Here is a 19,300-nt window from a genome sequence, read left to right as displayed (position 1 = left end):
CAGAGTGCGATGCGGACAAGTAAATTTATTAAAACTTTTAGGAGAACCTTTAAATAAATTTGGTCAATAAAATAATATTTATTGTGGAAGGGTAATGACTATAAATACTTTATTATTTCTTAAAAATATAACTGATATTCTGCTGGAACGTGTATGCCATTGCCTGCCACGTTTTCTTGCACCATCGCACCTCTCACTTGGCAACATGGCGGCTGTTTCGCTCCGTTGCCATGGTGAGCGACGTGCGTTAGACGCTAGAAACTTGACAGCCCGTCGTCACAGCCTAGCAAAACAATTATCCACTGGCCTCCTGTTGCTCGAATGAAACGTGCGGAGCCCCCCGCTGCTTGTTCAGTAGCTTGCTGAAAGTTCTGGCTCGTCTCCTCCACACCGAACTCGTATGTGTCATTTGACGCGCGACGCCAGTCGTCGGCGGCGGCGCAGCGCTTGTCGCTTTGTACTCGGCAAACTACGACGCCTCTTATGCTTTTGTAATTTTCGTTATGGCGGTCTGACTGAGAAAGTGCTTTCGGTTTCGCAGGCGTGACGTCGCTCCCTCAGGGCCGGCACCAAATGAACGGCCCAGTCAAGAATGACATCCCCAAGAAGCCCGCCGCCGCGCCCAGGACGCCGAAGCCCCCAGCGCCGGCACCAAGACCACCGAACTCGAGCGCAACAAAAACTACGGCCGTGAACGGAAACCAAGCGCCCAAAGAGCCGCGTACGTTTTTAACTGGCCGAGAGGAAACTTTTTTTATGTGAAAAACTTTCTGCGCAAATATTGCGACACGCGCTCGCCGCATGACCTCGGAACATTTGGGTGTAACATGATTGAATGAAAGGAAAAAATTGACATCCACCCGTATGCCGTGTGGCTTCCCTTTGTAGTTTTTTGCTACATACAGGTGTATTTCAATTCTTCCTTTCATGAACCTTCCTCCACCTTGCGGAATTCCGCAGAACTGATTTGCCAACTTGCCAAGTATGAACAGCTGGGCTAGTTGGTTGTGATTGGCACAATTGAACACGGACGAACAGAGAAGGACAACACGAACGCCGGACTTCAACTGAATTTTATTCACGGAAAACAGGGCTTTACGTACACAGGGCCACCCAAAAATATTTCCTTGGTCCAGGCGACATTCATCAGAGACGTCGAAACCAAAAGAAAAAAAAATGAAAAGAATAGAAATATAAAAGTACATAAAAAGGTGAAAAAAAAACCCTTTTTTTTCCACATCACTAATGTACAATCTTGCTCATCTCCCGCCCTACCTATGTGACACTGTGAATGTGGCGTTGGTCTTGTGTATAGTATTCCCCACGCCTGTGGGAAATGCTATATTGACCAAACCGAGCACTGTCTGAATGAACGCCTGCTAGAGCATTGCAGGAATGCTAGTTCACTAAGTGGCGCTGGTCATTTAGCCGACCACATTCGCTGTTGCTCGCACAAGCCAGCATGCAAGGCGCTTTTCGAACGAACACATGTGTTGCACAAATTTAGCACTCAGAAAAACCGGGAAATTTTTGAAGCCTTTTGTATCTCTAATAAAAATGATTACTACGTCAGTACGCCTTCTGTTATGCTCAAGAAATAAAAACTTGATTATCTCGGGGCAGATGTGCATGTCGAATCAGCTGGGTAGGGCAGGAAATGAGCAAGATCGTACTTGGTGACATGAAAAAAAAAAGATTTTTCACCTTTTTACTTTTATATTTTTATTCTTTTAATTTTTTCTTTTGGTTTCGATGCCTCTGATGAATGTCGCCTGGACCAAGGAAATATTTACGGGTGGTCCTGTGGACTAGCAGTGCCCCCTCTCTCCCCCTGTGTACATAAAGCCCTGTTTTCCGGGAATAAAATTCAGTTAAAGTCCGGCGTTCGTGTTGTCCTTCTCATCTCGTCCGTGTTCAATTGTGCGCTGGAATGATGTTTCATATTGCCAACTTGATTAGCGCTCACCATTTAGCTGACTGTTTTGACACTGACATATGGTGTTAAAGCTTACAATAATACAGCTCCCTCGTCTATAGCCATGTGTTTATTCTTGAAATATATCAACAGGTGGAGAAACTCTCCCTTCATTATAAATTCATACTATAGTTGGTATCATTATTGCTCGTTATTTCTTTTTTCTTTTGCAACACTACGAACACACAACATGAAAATGGACTGTGTCTCAATTAACGCTTCATTAACGTACAGTACATGTAACTTTGGATTCGATTTTTCTTAAGCAACAGGAGTGTGTTTGTTTTCCATACACGTCATCTGCGCAGGTGGGAGATCTCCGAATGCTTCGGCACGAATGGCAACAGAAAAACTTCGCCAAGAAGCGGCGGCACTACAGAAGGTGAGAATGCATACTGTTGTTGGTACTCTCCTCCATCATGCAAAATGTTATAATATGTGTGAAAGAACAGCTGCTAGAGGTGGGACACATTTGAAAGTAAATGTTTGAAGTTTGTACTGTTCTCTACCTTGTTCTGTTCTGCGTTTCGGTACCAACTGATTTGCAGTGGCTTACTGGCTATGCTTCTGTGCAAGAGGTCATGGGTTTGATTCCAGATTGGGAGAGCTACATTTCAAAGGGGTACAAAGTAAAAGCATTCCAGTGCCTTGCATTGAGCGTACGGGAGGGTGCAACGTCGTTTGGCATCTGTGAGCAGATGTCAAACTGCATTCTCGCGCCCTCTGACGAAGCAAGCACCTGGTGTCGAAACATGGCACCGTGCACGCGTGTCATTTTGTGCTCATGTGCGTACCAATCTGCTCACTTATGGCCAGCCTGCGATCGGTATCACAGTTAGCGAAAAAGAGCACAGTGAGAGACCAGTTCTGTTTTGGCCAGAGTCGTGAAGGAACCGCAGGTGTCCAAAATTATTCCAGTGCTTCTCTATGGCACCTTTTACAGCTACATTGTTTCTTTGGGCCTTTCAGCCTCAGTCTCCCTTCATTGTTTCGAGCATTCTAGAAATGAACGAACTTTCCTCACAGCTGACATGATGCAATATTGAAAGTCACATAAGTATCCTTACGTGATTTGGATGCAAAAGCGTTATGAGTTTTCTAATTAATTGGTTAAGTCCATGATATGTGACATCATACATTGTCACATGTCCTTCAAAACTCTACCTCAATCCACCTTGCTCTAATTTGTACCAACCTTAATCCGATATAATTCACCTTCATTCAGTTCACTCCAACTTAATTCACTTTACTTCTCCTTAAGTCAACTTATTCTAACTTGTTCTAACTTTAATTTTGTATTACTACTGACGTCATACAAGACGCTCATGACGTCACTAGTGACCATAATTTTTGGTACCACTCGATGCCTACAACGCTGGCTTTTCTGCCTCCTGGGACATGCATTGCTTTCACATTATGCCTTACACTAGGTTATGATAGCTTGTCAAAATAGTGGATTAAATCATGATGGTTGAGCTTTCTCACCCAAATTACTTTTTTGCCTATACCCTCGACACCAAATAACATGTACAGGTGAGTGGGGTACACAATAGAAAGTGTGAAACAGGGACATAAATGCATGAGGACCAGCAGTACTATTCACTCACCTGAGCCACAACACTGGTATGTTGGTGCGACATAACGAATTTGCATGTTCTGGCTTGTCTCTTTCACAAAAAGCTCTCAAAAACTTGCTAGGCTGAGTCCGTGTTTCTTTTAGAATGAAATACATTTATTTCTGGATAAACTATTAATTAGTCTGAACACGCTTTTTAAAATTAATTATGTCACGAAGTGCCAGTTTGGGAACTTAAAACCCGTCTTTTATTATTTTGTATCTTTCGTTGCTATGACTTGGCTCATGGTTAGGCTGACATTCCTGATATCCAGAAGTGTATTTTAATTAATTATCAATCCATATTGACTTATTATTCCTCTTTATAGCATTTTATGAAGGCAGTGTTTCTCAGATGTTTAGCTGTGGTGCACTCATTGACTTGACCAAATGTTATTCAGGATGACTTGATCACTGGTTACTTGGGGACCCAGAATGGATTTTTTATAAATGTGCCAGGCTGGCTTTCCCGCAATGCACATTGCCCGCGATACGGTCGCTCCGCATTTAAAAAATTCTGATTTATGCGCAGCTGGTGCATTGTTCTTACTTTTCTGCATTCCTTCCAATCATATTTAAGAAATGAAAATAAAAAATGTTGCACCAGCTGCCCAGTAATCGCCATCTTAACTGTGCTGGCCACCATGTATTGTGCGGTCGTGCATTGTGGGGAATGTAAGCTTCGTGCTTCTCTAAATGGTCTATAGGGGATGTGCTAAAATGGGGCCACCTTGTGTAGGCCAGTCTAATAGTGTAAAAAACCTACTCGCAGTATTATGTAAATAGACTTTTATTACAATGGTGCTCTTAAACTGCAACAACTGTGCTTATAGTCATGCATATCAGTCCACAAAACTTGTTCACTGTTGTCCGTTCTGCAAGCACGCAACATCATTGAGGCCAGTGGTGCATTTTCAGAGGGTAGCGCAGTTCCGTTCGGAAAACCAAGGACTCAAGGCAAAGGTGAAGCGCCTCGAAGAGGACTGTGTGCGCAAGTCGAGGCAATTGGACAAGCTTGCACAGACAGCCAAGGTGAGGCCTTTACCCCTGATCCTGTAAGCATCCTTCAAGGAAATCGGTTAAGTGCACCTGTCATGCTTACATGCGTTCTTAGCCTAATGTTTTTAATGTATTGGACAAATGGTGTGAAAGCAAACGGGGACTAAGTAGTACACATACAAGTGCATGTGCGAGTACTATTCTTAGTCCCTGTCTGCTCTAGCACTGTTTGACTGATAGGGACATTCCCCAATTAGCGCAGGATTCCCTGCTATAGGGATTCAACACTTCATTTTTTTTTTTAGAGTAGCCCCTTCTAGCTGCACATTGTGAAGTCATTAGAATGCTGTGGGCACTTCCATCAATTTCAGTGTGCATGCAAAATATTTACAAATGCAACAGCCAAAAGAAAGATGTAATGCTGGACCATGTTGTTGCCCTTGGCAAAAGATGCTGACCGTTAAGAGGATGCAACATTTTTAAGATAGTTTTGAGTGACATGCAACTTTTTATCATTCCCAGACTTCTAAAGGGCAGAAAAACTGAAAGATAAGCATTATGATGAATATTGAGAGCCCTGTATGTGGTGACTGGCTTTTGTCAAAACCTTTTGTCTCTTTACAATGCAAGGACAAGGTGGCAGCTGCTCAGGAACAGAAGAAAGGAGATGTGAGTGCCCTTCTTATCTCACTTTTTTTTTTTTCATTTGTCTGTGTTATCACTTGTGATACCACAGAACATGCATGTTATCGCATGCAAGTGCCAGACTTGATACAATAGATAAACCTTGTAGTAGTATCGTTTCTGTTGCTTCTTTAAGGTGTATAGCTGCCAAGTATTTAACTTTTGTCACTAACTTGTGAATTGTGTGAGATGAAAATGGAGGCAACAGCAGGTATCGCTGTTTGTAAAAGATTAGCCTTTGCTTACTTTAATGGTGCAACAATAAATGAGTGTAACAGTACCTTTGTTCTTAGTGTTGCTTTGGTGAACTGGACTGATGGAGATACCAATGAGTGCCAGATCTTTGTGTGGTGAATTCATTAAACTAGACATGCAAGCAGATTGCACTAATCAAATCTATATAACTAATTCAAATTTCGTATTTGTTTTGAGAGAAACAGCAGCTGCCTCTCTTTTGCCTCTCTCTCACGCCTGTCTCTTACAAGGACGGCTAAAACCAAAAAAGCTGTGCCCATTTTTTTTTTTTTTGATTTGCACAGGATGCCTTGAAGCAAAAGTGTAGCAGACTTGAAATGCAGCTAAAAGAAAAGGAAGACAAATTGAAGTAAGTTTTTTGCATTTCTTTCGTGTTTTCCACGAGCTGTAAGCTCGTGGTTCTTGTTCTAATTGTGGTAGCACCTATCCAGCAGCAGCAGTGACGAATTTTATTTTATTGGCTAACGTATGTTTATTTAGCAGAATGCGTTGTTGGGCAAGTTGGTTCATTGTATTTGAAAACATTGGTTGCGCCTGTCCTGTCTTCTTACATGTGATTGTCTAGAAAGCGCAACCAATGTGTCCAAGTACGTTTATTGTCACTGATTTGAGTATAAGCCATCAGGCTGATAGGATCCAAAAACTGCTACAGTTGAGCCTACTTGTATTTGCAATTGCTTCATACATTGACATATTCACATGGCTTTCACAACAATGCTAATTTTGCTTTCAGGTGCAGCTTCTCTGCACTGCAACATGTATTGCTGTGAAGCTGCAGCTAAAGGAAACGTCTTGGCACAGTTTGACTTTGTGCCGTAATTCTAAAAAAACAACAACAGAAGAAGTGAAAACTGATGTAGGTTGTGCACACGAGAATGCGGTCGCGTGGCACATTGATGTTGATGGCACAATGTGCAGTTTTTACCGTGAAATAGCAAATGTTTGAGCCTGAATTCTACTGTGTTCTCAATGTCTAAACAACAGAAAACTTCAGGCCATCCAGAGACGCTCATCAGAGACAGCCACACCAGAGAAAATGCACCCTGCCAAACCTCGGCTGACAAGCAATCAGCCACGAGGTAAGTGTTCTGTATGAATGAACGAATACTCGGGTTTCACGTGCCCAAACCACAATTTCATTATGAGGTACGTCATAGTGGGGGAGTCCAGATTTTGACCACCTGAGGATCTTTAACTTGGTGGCAAAAAATCTGTAATCTTGAAGTTATATATGGAAGAGTGAAATAATTAACAGTACTATTACCTTTTTGGGTTATCACTTAAGCCAGCATTGGTCAGGTAAGCTAAACAGAGTTGTCAAACAATATGATAGAAAACTTTTTTTTGTCTGTGCAGGTATGCGCATGTTTGGATGCATGAATAATATTGTCTGTGTAAATCAGGGTGATCTAGCATCACAGGAGCATGTGCTCATGTCCACTCCTGCAGCTGCACACATTCATACTTACAATTCAGGGGTGACTTCCACTGTTCTTTGGCTGCTCCTCTCACTTTCCATTCCTTCTTTTCATTGAGTTCTTGTTTCTAGGGCTTGGTTCCTTTGTATGCTGTATGTTGTGCATTTCGTGGCTGTTTGGGCATGTTGGTAAGACATGACAAAACACTTTTAAGCACACAACCAGATGAGGATGCTGAAAGAAGATGGGAGACAAATGAGCACTAACTTGCATGTGTCACTTGATATGCCGCTACCCTTTCATCTGCTCGACTTTTGCGTCTTTGCTTGACCCCCTGTGGTAGCCGAGTGGTGATGATGATGATAATGATTTATGGATTTATTGGTGCAAGGGCCAGATATGGTCAAAGAGCGCCAAGAGTGGGTGCGATATTGTGCTGTGAGCTCAGTCTCAGCTGCAGGGGCCACATTTCAGTGTGGGCAAAATGCAAAAATGCTTGTGTGCTTAAATTCAGGCGCGTGCTAAAAAACTCTGGGGGGTCAGAATTAATCCAGAATTCCAGGATCCCCCGACTACAGCGGGCGTCATAACCTGATTGTTGTGGCACTTAATACCCAATAATTTAATTACATTTTTTATCTGCATTTGTTCTCTGCATTGCAGGGTCGAGCGCCGAGCTCGTGAAACTCCGTGAGCAGATGGATCGTATCAGCCAAGAGAACCGTCGACTGGGTTTCCAGCTGAAGGAAAAAGAGTGAGAACACAGTTGTTGGATAACACGATGCTCACATCTGGAGATGAGGTTCAGTCACTCGTGTGCTTTGTATGCCATTTGTGCAAGAACTGTTGAGATGGTAAAATGCTTAAGTGTCTAAACAGCGCATTGTCTAGCACTAAATACTGCGTTTGCATGAATACAGTCAAACCTCTTCATTAATATTGACATGTGTACTTGTTTATCTTTTCCCCGTGACCGCTTTTCACCAGCTAACAAATGTTAAACGTTATCGCTTGGTGCAGGGCACGCCTGCATGTATCAGAACATTCTCGATTCTTTTAATCAATTTTACCTGTTGCCGTTAAACCTTTTGTAATCAGATTGCATGCGCGATGCAAATAGTGTCTAAATTCTAGAACTTGGCGCACACCAGCAATTATGATGGAACCTCCATGAGTCAGTATAAATAAGTGATGCATCTGACCCATAAGTCGTATTTCGATGACTGATGAGTGTGCTGGCCGCTATCATTGCTCTTAGCGTTATTTGCTCTGCTGGCTACAGGCTCAACCAATGAACAGTTAGTTCTGTGACTTGCGGTGTGCTGCTGTGGTTGTCCACCGTCACTCTGACATGAAATATGCATCTTCATTATGTACATTATTCATTATAAGCATATACAGTAGAACATCGTTCGTACGTTTTGTGAAAAACCGCGAGAAAAAAATGTACTAACCAGGAAAACGTATCTCACTTTAGCCACAATCATGCGTCGGCACAATGGCAATATGGCCCATCCTGCCCACTAGCCAGCGTGTATTTGTGGTGTGCCCTGCACATGTTTGCGCTAATGGTCACTGTTTTAAATACAGTAAATGTGCAAAATAGTCTCCGTTTGCTTTTCTTCTCGCTCAATACTTTCTCCTATTCTAGTCCCTTTTTGCTTCACCCACCATTGTTGGTCGTTGTTCTGGTGACACCCATTGCCGGTGGTGGTGGCCAGCAGAATTCTGCTGTTCCTTTCTTTCTTTCTTTCTTTCAAAAAACGCAAATAAATGTTGCCTCAGATAAAAGTTGTTTCCTCCCCATTCAGATGAGAGCTGATGCCAACGCTGGCATGTATCTGTAGTTCGCACTATGGCGCGATGCTGAAAGGTTCTAATAGAAGCACAATACACTGCATCAAAGGGCAAGATGCATGTTCTCTGAGGTTTCTGTACTTGCGTACTGCTACTTCGGGGACATACATTGCTGTGGTGCATTGCACGCTTGGACCTGCGAAGCACTTCGTTCTGTAGTTGTAGCAGTGCATCAATTCTCTTTCGCTGCATCAAATTGCGCACTTGCTTTTTGAAAATCTGTGCTTCCTGCCATGGAGAGGATGGCCTTATTGCAAAACTGAGTAGCCCGGTAACCAAGCATGCCGCATTTTAAAAGCATGAATTATTGCTATTGCGATACGTAGCATAATCTCTATAGCAGTGACAGGAATTACATGCCCTGAAATAGATGTATGTACACATGCGTTCCATACCTAACACAGTGTTTTTGCTGATGTATTCGTTGATGCTCAACCCATCCTGCACGGCCAGGTTGGCATCAGTCTCGAGCCTAATTTCTGCATGACTTGTCCCTACCCTTATTTCAAACTCGTGCCATAGACGAGCCAAGCAGCAATGATGCTCCTCCACCGGAGGTGCTTGTGAAATTTGTAATCTGCAATTCATGCCTTACCTGTTTTACCGCAATAACAATTTAAAAGGAAACTGCACCAACACTGTCATGCTGTCCCGATATCGAAGGCGCGTGCATAGTCGTCCAGAGATGTGCAGTGTGTTAGGCTGCAAAAGTGAAGGACGCCAAGTGTGGCCGCACTGCCGCAGACTGCTCAGTGCGTTCTGTTGGAGCCAGGGAAAGTGTTCTGTCTTTTGCTGCTGGCATGAGCATTGTACGCACACGCATTAACATGTCTGCTGAGAAGCTGTGTGCATACTGCACTGGTGGTGGACGCACTGGTCCCAGCAGAATGGGCAGTAGATGTCAAGCTAAATCTATCCTAATTCTTTTTTTGAGTGCTGACTAATGCTAATGATGTTCCACCAGTCTTTTTTTTTTATGTGTCCTGCTTATTACTACTGTGGCAACAGGAGCACTACTCTCAATCAATAATTTTTCATTTCTGGCCGATTGGCTAAATCAGTAGATAGAGATGTGACAGCAGGAATTTACGGGCACGCACCTTTTCTGTCTGTGGTATTCTTTTGAAGCGCATTGCGTTGTCTGCTTCACCTGTCCCGTCACTAGCACTGTTTCGCCATAATGAATGTGAATCGGCTAACCTAGCTCAGAACCACTGTGCCATACTTTTTCACTGCCCACTTGCCAAGTGCACTGGAAGGGCAAGTAGCAGAAGTGTAATGTGTTGCCATACCCCTGATATATATGAGCAAGAATCAGAACTGAGGGGCTGAATTTTTTTGTTAGTGATCATATGAAGCAAAGGAAAGCATGAGAGAAATTAACAATATTTTTTTTCAGATTGAAATGTTGACATAGGAAAAATGAAAATAAAAGAGGCAGAAATGGCCAGTGGGAGTTGGGCCCACCCCAGCTTACGGTCCCAGGGCTAGGCTTAAGTACACCACACACAAGTGCATAACAAAGGAAGATGGGCAAACAATCACCACCATAGCTCAATTGGTAAAGCATTCAGCATATCATGCAAAGGTTGCAAGTTTGGCTCCCAGTGGCCCTGAGTTACTTCCCATGCTTTCCACTGCTTCGTTGTCTGGTGGCTTAATATGGCTCTAGTATGTATCGTATGGTATCCTATGGTATGTCATGTAATGCTGAAAGTACTACTTCTAGTAGTGATTAATAAGGAGTTCAGCCACCACTTTTGTTGGTTGTTGTCTTTCAGACAGGAAATTCGCCGACTGAAGTCCCTGCTGCAGCCAGCAGCACCAACAAAAACACCCATGAAGACGCCAACAAGGACACCGACAAGGACACCGACGCCTGGCCGTGGCAGTGGCCAGAGACCAGCCAGTTCATGCCGAACCGGGTCAGCTGCCACAGAGCCGCGCAAGAATGTTGCCACAGCCAAGCGCTCAAACACCTTCAGTGTCACTCGGGGCCCCCCGCAGCCAGACGACAGAACAGACACGTCGGAAATTTCAGTCGAGCCAAGCTCAACACCCCCGAACAGTGTAAGTGACATTTGATGGTGATTGACAGAGAGTTTCTGATCAGTCCGATAGATATGCAACAGTTTCAGTGTACTCGTAATACCCCAATTTTCGTTAACTTGCTGAGGCTAATTGTGTGGCATAAGTGTAATAAAATCCCTGATGCTGAGATGTTGTTCACTATGCACAATGTAAAAAAAAAAATTCTAGCACGGCCCATTTTACGATGAATGTCGAAGTCAATTGGATTAGCATTGCAGCAGTGTAGTGACTCAACATATTGCCACCACCAAAATGCATCATGTATAACGCGTGTATGTAGCAAGGTCCCTCTCTGAACACGCTGCAAAGTCTAGTGGCACCTCTGTGAAATCCGCACATGGCGCCTTTGTGAACATACATGTTGTTGGGAGTAAATGTGACACTTGTATGCGACATGTGAAAAAAAAGTCATAACTTCAGCAAAACAAAGCTCAAGAGATGGCAAGTGAAATCATTCACAAAAAGCCACCCTTATCATCTAAGAACGCCCTGAGGCAGCTCCGGAATCTGGCACGTGCGACCTTCACAGTGTCTTGAGGAAGAGCCACAGAAGCCGCCCGATCCACCCACATGCCTATTCACATTGATCCAGAATCCTTGTAAGGGCATTTCTTCCCCTTCATTGGAGACGCATCCAAATGCCACCACACTGCGGGGGAATTTGTTATTCGTGACATGCGAAACATAGAAGATCTTTAGCCATGGGTTTGTTGTCTCTATTGCAACTTCACATTTCATGTCACATTGCTTTTGTGGTGTTCAAGGTGCTATGAGCAGCTGTCTTAAATGTGCTATTTGGTTGCTCTGCATGAATCGCCATGATGCAGGTAAGTCTTTTATAATATTTTGGTGGCTTCCTCGCATTCACAGCAGTTCCCTTTGATTTCATAGGTTTATCAGAAACAAAACATAAAAATTATATGTGAATTAAAGCAACATATATTGACACGGAACATTTCTATCTAATTATACTATTATGTCAGGGAATGGGATCGTTTGGATCCCTCGGTTTCATGATCAGACTCTGCCTCAAAAATAGAAAATATCATCCGTTAACGCTGCAACACTCTCAGCCCTAGAGGCATTTCGCCATCATTGGAAGCACGTTAGTGGCCGAGTGCTCACAACAAAGTGTTTTTTTACTGTTATCTGCCTGGGTACCATTCCATTCCGTGTATAACTTACCTTTTGCTGTTTTTTACTTTTTGTTATCCGCAGTTAAAAACGTGTGCTTTGTATATTATTTCTATTACAAGTGTGTACACATTATAAGCGTTACAAATGTGTTCATAGAATTTCAGCTCGGCATTTATTCCCAATTATCATTAAGGAAATTTATTGTGTATAACTTTGGCTCTTATACCTCTGTGATGACTGTCACTGCATTAGATTCCCGTTTCTGTTTTGCCGTGTGGTGCTGATGTATTAATATACCTGCACGTACAATCTGTACGCCCACCTGCTATGGTATTGGAAAGAGACTGGCAGTATTGAGAAATAAATAAGTAAATGATCCCCAACACCCGGTATGTTCAGACATTTTTTTCAATATGTATGTCACTGGTTCGATTCCACCCAGGACTGAATATATTTAAAGGAATTTTTTTTTTAAATTATTGAAGAGTGGCACGTACCCAGTGGCTTATACTCCATTACCCAAGTTGATCCGATGGTTAAACCAGCTGTCTCATCAATTGGGGTCACCAGTTTGACCAAACCCTGTTCCCTCACCGCAGCAGTCCAATGCTCTGCCCATCAGACCCTGGACTATCCAGTGACCCAAGTTGGCAGGAAAACAGTTAGAGACCCAGACAGATGGATGGGTACAAAGTCCCCTAAAAGTGCATGACGTTCCCAAACAATGATAATTGCATAAAATGAAAGCTGTCTAAATTGGAAAGTGCACAGCACACAACACAGATGCAGAAGTGGACATTATGCACAAACAAAGATGTATACAAAAAAAAGGACAGACAAAACTTATTGTTGGGATAGTCGACTTGTCATGGCTCGGTAATGGCAACAGACAACACAAAGGTCAAAGGAGGCTTGTTCTTTAGTGATAGTGACAGACAGCTAGTGACAAGCCAGTGACAGACAGCCTTATCTGTGATCTTTTCTGTATCTACATCATTTCCCGTATAAAATTTACTTTTGGAAGTGACACCTTGCGTTATTCGGTTTTTGCTCGAACCACAAGGGACTGGAATGTTTTTCCACCTGCAAATTTTTACATAGTGCGCAGTGATGATTTTTAGTGTGCTTATATTTGAGTGTCAATTAATGTTACATCTTATAAGATGTGTATCCCCTGCTGTAATGCCGCTAAAAGTAGAGCTGTAGACGAATAAATAAATAAACATTAATTAGGTAACATATGAACAATGTGGTTGGTTGGCTGGTCCCAGGTGCTATGGCTCAACCCACTATGGGGCCATGAAAGGGCAAAAGGCCATGCTCTGTATTCATGCCTTCTTCTGTCCCTGAATTGTCTGCAGCTCTGCTTTACGATGATGACTTTGAACTTGCTTCTCGCCCCAACTTTCAGCTTTGTTGAAGCTTTCTGGAGCCCACAGATGGCAATACTGTTCATCCACTATAGTCTGTGTGTTTAAGGTCAACGGGCCATACAACTAAGCTGCAATCTGTGAAACAGAAAATTTTACAATAAGATCCTTCATTCTCTGTGGCCAACTCATATTGCGAGCATGTGCCATGTTTGATGTAAGAAGAGGAGGAAGAAGGTTGTCTGCAAGCATAATTGTGCAGCTAGAATGTCAGCGAAGGTAACTTACAATCTCATGCAATTTCTTAACTCTTCTTGAATTTGTACCTTCTGTGTGTTCTTACATTTGGTGGGAGCGAATGCATAGATAGTCTTGAGCATTCGTGTCATTCTGTGATGTGCTAGTATTTGCATGACGTCTCGTACAGTGCTTCTGTTTACATTGTGGATGTATTTGCACGTTTACCATACTCCTGTTTACATACACTGTAGTTTATGGCCCCGATTGGTAAATCTTTCTTATTACCTATATGGCTCCGAACAAGCATAAATCTAGATGAGATGTTTCTGATTAGGATAAGTGCAGTATAACAACTCATATGCACCTACAAGCGACATAGAGGAACACAATGTCCAGGATAGAGTGTGCAGACATTCAAGAACGTGTAAGAAATTGGCACTTCTTCAACCTATTGTGAATTAGCAAAAGCACACGGTTGTTAAATCAGAGAACACCTTTTCTTAATGTGTCAGCATAAATTTAATAAGCAAATGAGAGAACAGACTTTGCATGCATTTCAATTTTTGCAGAAGCCGCAGCAAACACTGTCAAGCAGCAGCAGGGAAGTGCCGGCACCCACCGCAGCAGTAGCCACATCCAAACCGACTGCCACAGTCAAGCCAGCCGCATCCAGTCAGTTAATGGACCCGAAGGTTGAACAGGTCCGGCGCCACCATGCTGCGAAGAAGATTCAGCGGGTGTGGCGGCAGCACAAACGGGTATGCGATGCCCCTTTGTAAATTGGGATTGCAACCTGGTATTCTGTTTGACGGAAACCCACCCGGTGGGGAACGCGCATGATCGAAATGTGATGTGTGCCAATGTTTGGGGCTTCCAGGACGTCGGAATCTTTGTCTGCTTCCACAAAGCGATTCTTACACTAGAACAGTTTGTATGTGCAGCTACAAACCGATTGTGGCGTTAGGCATGTTATCAGCAAGGGCAAACAGCCAACAGCTGTTGCATTTAAAAAGCTCACAGTTCAGTGCCTGTGTTTTATTTTCATTTTAAGAAATTTTGGTAGAGTGCATGTTTCATATAAATTAAAATTGCAACAGATTGATCTCTATTGATACTTTACAGGCCCAGCCTCTGCAACCTTTGGAGTGGTGCTATTGCCTATTGAAGTTTGATGTGATAGCAGAACTTTTTGTAATTTGCTGCACAGTGAATGTTTTATTCTGACCTAAACAATTCTGTTTGTTGCATGTCTGCCAGCACCAGTTTCATGTGACTGCGTAAAGGCTGGCTGCAGTAAAGTTTTGCTTTGGCTGAATTGGTTACAAGGGAGTACTAGTACTATATTTTGATGAAGCAATCTTGGAAAAGCTGCAGGGCTGTTAAGTCTGTAATTCTTTATTAACAACCTTTGTTGGTGATCAGCAGAGTGTGACGCAAATTCGAACATCACTGCCGAGATATTTCTGCCCACTGCAGGCATTACTACATCATTGTACTTAGTCATTGTACTTTGTACCAGTACTTAGTCTGCACTGGTTCTCAAGTATTCTGGGTTCTGTGTCATTTATAGTGAGTGTAAGTGGCAGTGTTTTAGTGTTAGGATCAAAAATGTCCATTTTCGTGATGCACCTACTTGTATTTCAAACGTGAAATTTTGCAAGGAAGCCGCTTTATACATAAACCATTTGAAACTAGGCTTTATGTACGCTATGAAAATGTTGGAGATTCTCAAAATGTGAACACAATGTTGTCGGCTTTGTTTGTCTACAAAAGGCTGCAACCCGCATCCAGGAAGTTTCTTCAACTGCTCAAGTGCAATGCTAAAGTTTCAAGATTGTGGACACCATGCTGCTGTTTCATCCATTTATAAAGTGCCGCTACTATTTTTAGAAATCTTGGTCAAGTTACGTGAAATTCTTTGCAGGGGTTGTATTCGGTGAGCACTCATCGTGATATGCAGCTTAGTTGTTCGACCCTTCTTTTGTTGACACTTATTACACCTTTTCGCAGAATTACTATGATAGTCTTTGTGGCTTATGTTGTGCAAGATGTGTCACTTCAGTCAACGCCATCTTTTGTCAAATCGCGCTTTGATTGATTCTGCCCATCCTTTTCTATGTGGTTTGTCTTTTTATTGTGGTAATACGTGCCACACTAACGAGGACTGTAGGTTCAGTAAGTTTTCTAAGAGACCGCTTCTTTTCCATCCAGCGAGCCAGCCTGGGATCTAGAAGCCACTCTGAAGCTTCTGGGCTCTCGGAGGGCTCTCATCTATCGCAAGGCTCCCAGGTGTCGTCAAAGGCAAAGCTGACGGAGCGCAAATAGAACATCTGGAGCTGCTCAGAAACTCGGTGTAAAGAGGGAAAAAAAACATTCTTTTTTTCATTCCATGATGCACATTTGGTACATGCTGGAATGTACAAGTTCTGTCGTCGTGTCATGGCAGTGAATGCCGCAAAGTTTGCCACGATGCGCTCTCGCAGCAGCCTCTCTGTGACCTTTGCCAATGCATTTGTGTTCTGCCCACGGGTCTGTGTACCAGTGTTCACAGCAGCTGATTACTATTTTGAGATGTGTATGTTGAGAGCATGTGGTCATGCTCGGTCCTGTATTGTGTGGAACAAAGTGCGAAGGAACGGGATTACAGAAGCCTCGCTGGACATAGCACTGCTGATGCTTACGTGTCATATTTTTTGCTGGCAGAAACTGTGCCGCGAATTTACACAGAAACCAGTCTTGCAAGATGAGCACAGATTTTGCCTTCATGTGTGGCTTCTTGGCAACGGGCTCGGTCTTGCTGTGAAGCCATACCAGAGTGCAGTATTTGCATACAAATGTGCTATGCATTGCCGTGAAGCCACTACAGTGCTTCAAGAGCAGCAGTGGCAGTGATAATGACAGAATAAATTAGTTCTACACTGAAACGTGCAAAATTGATGGTCGAGCTTTGCTTTACACCAATTCTATGCCAGGTAACCTTTAAGGCGGATGCTGCAGGCAGTTGTTTTGGCAGGTTATATAGGGCATGAATTGCATTTCGCCTTCCCCTTTTCTGAGAGCAATGATGGATGTATGGATATTAACACTTCTGGGTGAACTGGGAGAGGACGGAACAAGAAACGAAAGTAACAGGAGCACAGCAGTTTCCTTTCCTGTCCCATCCTCATGCAGTTCACCCACAGTATGCACCAACAAGCCCAGCAAAAAACCCTTCTTCAGGATATTCCACATCTGCATGTTGTACAAATGAAAGCACGGAATTTCAGAACTGTCTAAAATGAATTTGCATTCAGGAAGGTCAACACTAACGCAAGCTATGATTTATTCATAGGAAGAAATTTCGCGAGATGCCAGTGCAGCTAACAGAAAAAGTTACCTGCCAACATTTGTTATAGGGATGCTTTTTCTTTTATTGTTTTATGGGCATAGTGGGATTTGCAACATGTGGCGCCACGGAATGTAGGTGTCGTATGTTACACACCTCACACGTTTGCTTAATGAGCACTTTGTACTAGTAATGAAATGTTAGAGCCTTCAATGGGATTGGAAAGGCCACAAGACTGTGAGGTTGAAGCGAGCTTGTTACTTGTTGATGCTGTGCACATAACTATTGATAAGAAACAGAAGCTGGGATACTCCAGCTTTTCTTTTTCCTTATTTCGTTGCGATTCAGAATGCTCGCATTTCTTTGTTGGTGGTGTAGCGTAGCTCATATTATCACAATGTTCCCATACAAACTTGCATTTCAAAGAATTTCACCGCTTAGTTTTTACGTGAGCATGGTATTGTTGCTTGCATGTAGTCCAGTATGTTGAGAAAGTATGTGCTCATGTATGTTTTGTAGTAAACAATGCAATACTCGTTTGTACCATCACTGACAATTTCAAGACAGCATTTGTTTTTTAGGCAATTAATTTTTTACAATTATGCCTATTTGGTAAAACCTTGTCAATTACTTTGGAACATGTCCAAGTTTTGTCTTGCATCAGAAGTACACGCTTCGGACCCATTCTTTTTTTAACAACCTTTGACGTTACATCTGCCTTTAAAGAGGCCCCGCAACAAATTTTGTCAAAGATGTGGAATGCTTGATAAAAAAAGGGAATATAACTTTCATGAACCTTTTCAAACAACAAAAGCACTTAAATGTACCTCAAATGAGTGGAATTATCGAGTCAAATGCTGCCCCTGTAACATAGCCTTCTCCCTGCACTTGGGATTCCTACTGTGCCGAAGTATGTCTAGATTGCTCCATGCGTAATTCACTTGAGCTTTAGTATCGGCATGACTTCCATGATCAATCCGACCTGCCGCTAAACCTCGGAAGCCATGGTGTCATTCTTCACCACTGCCTGGTGCGATTGCCTTGTTCAGTTATGACATTTCATTTCCTACTTCTGCCAGAGGCACAGCTTTGTCACAATGTATAAAGAAACTTGGCCAATAGCAATCTTGGTTATTGCTGCATTGCAGCAAACATGAAAAGTGAATGCAAAAGTTCACGAAACATGCAAGCGGTCCCGAGTGAAATTGCAAGCCCTTTGCTGGGTGCACAGAAGTAAATTTGGCTTGGATGTTCATCAAGGCATTGTCGATAGGCAGAATTGTCCTTTGCACTTGCGAAGCATTGCAGAGTTCCTGCAATAGCCGAAAGCTTGCTTTATTAGGCCTTCGTAATTTTCAGGTGTTTCTCCAGGCTGCACATTTTCATAACTAGCGACAGCTCTGTTGGAACAAATTTAATGACACACAATTTCCATGCATGAAAGTGTGCCTTCCACTTCTCTTGGAAAAAAAGAAAGTGGGGGGAAAAGTCACATTCCATGTTTTAACCTTTCCATACAGGCTACTCTAACTTGAACAGACTCTAACACAAGTGTGGGCAACTATATGACCTACAAGTTTCTTTTCCTACAATTTTCTTTCAGCTTGCTGAAATATGCATGAAGAGGTGTATCGTCGCTTGTAGATGGCATTTAAATGAACAGCTGTTCGTTGCTGCTAGCCCTACCCATTTGTCAAGTCAATGCTACTGTGAGTGCCAGATGTGAAAGATTTTTCTTTCCTGTCTTCTGCTTCTGAAATTTTGAACAAACTGGCTACACTTTCACTAGCTTGGCATACCGATAGCCAAAAAAAGTTGGCTTAGCAGTACAGTTGGTGAATTCATGTGCTACTAGGGCATTAAATGGTGGGTTAATTACCAGTGGTATTACCATATATTTTTTTTATGGGACAGGGTGTATCTTGCCAGTGACATCATAGCTTATATTTGCAATTTGAACTGTCGTCCTACAAAAATGTCTTCAATTATGAAATTGTATGTATACCTTGTTTGCTTTGCTCAAAAAGTAGGGCAGTGTACCATGTGTCAGTGAAATATAGTGCCATGTGTTGTCTGTGCAAAAATAAAACCCATTGCACTGTATTGCTTGCATTTCACCTATCGTAGTGACAAGTGGGCTAGTGTGAAATGTGGGAACAGTTATGTGCAATGCTCGATGCTGGGCAAGGCATGTTGCTCTGACCCCACCAATGCATTTCTGCTTGCATAACCGTGCACAAACATTTAGAACTGCTGTGTTGTCCAGGTGGCTATGCTGTGTTGTGCTGTCGAGCATGGCGAGGTCGCCTGTTCAAGTCCTGGCTACGGCAGCCG

General features: G+C 42.8%; 1 protein-coding gene across 2 annotated transcripts; it reads left to right on the top strand.

Annotated features, from left to right (window-relative positions):
• The first annotated feature begins 176 nt into the window (after window positions 1-176).
• LOC135921854 (uncharacterized) lies at window positions 177-19,069 on the top strand. Of its 2 annotated transcripts, none has more exons than XM_065456242.1 (11): window positions 177-233; window positions 542-721; window positions 2,284-2,357; window positions 4,509-4,622; window positions 5,220-5,258; window positions 5,813-5,877; window positions 6,513-6,607; window positions 7,610-7,700; window positions 10,585-10,873; window positions 14,211-14,399; window positions 15,853-19,069. In XM_065456242.1, exons 1-11 carry the CDS (start codon window positions 206-208, stop codon window positions 15,964-15,966), a joined length of 1,278 nt encoding a protein of 425 aa, XP_065312314.1. In that variant the 5' UTR covers window positions 177-205; the 3' UTR covers window positions 15,967-19,069. The 2 variants fall into 2 exon arrangements, with proteins under 2 accessions (XP_065312314.1, XP_065312323.1); XM_065456251.1 differs by having other exon boundaries at window positions 182-398.
• The last annotated feature ends 231 nt before the right edge of the window (window positions 19,070-19,300 follow it).

The sequence above is a fragment of the Dermacentor albipictus genome, chromosome 8, assembly GCF_038994185.2.
Source record: "Dermacentor albipictus isolate Rhodes 1998 colony chromosome 8, USDA_Dalb.pri_finalv2, whole genome shotgun sequence".
Lineage (NCBI taxonomy): Eukaryota > Metazoa > Arthropoda > Arachnida > Ixodida > Ixodidae > Dermacentor > Dermacentor albipictus.
This window is presented reverse-complemented; position numbering and strand designations above follow the sequence as displayed.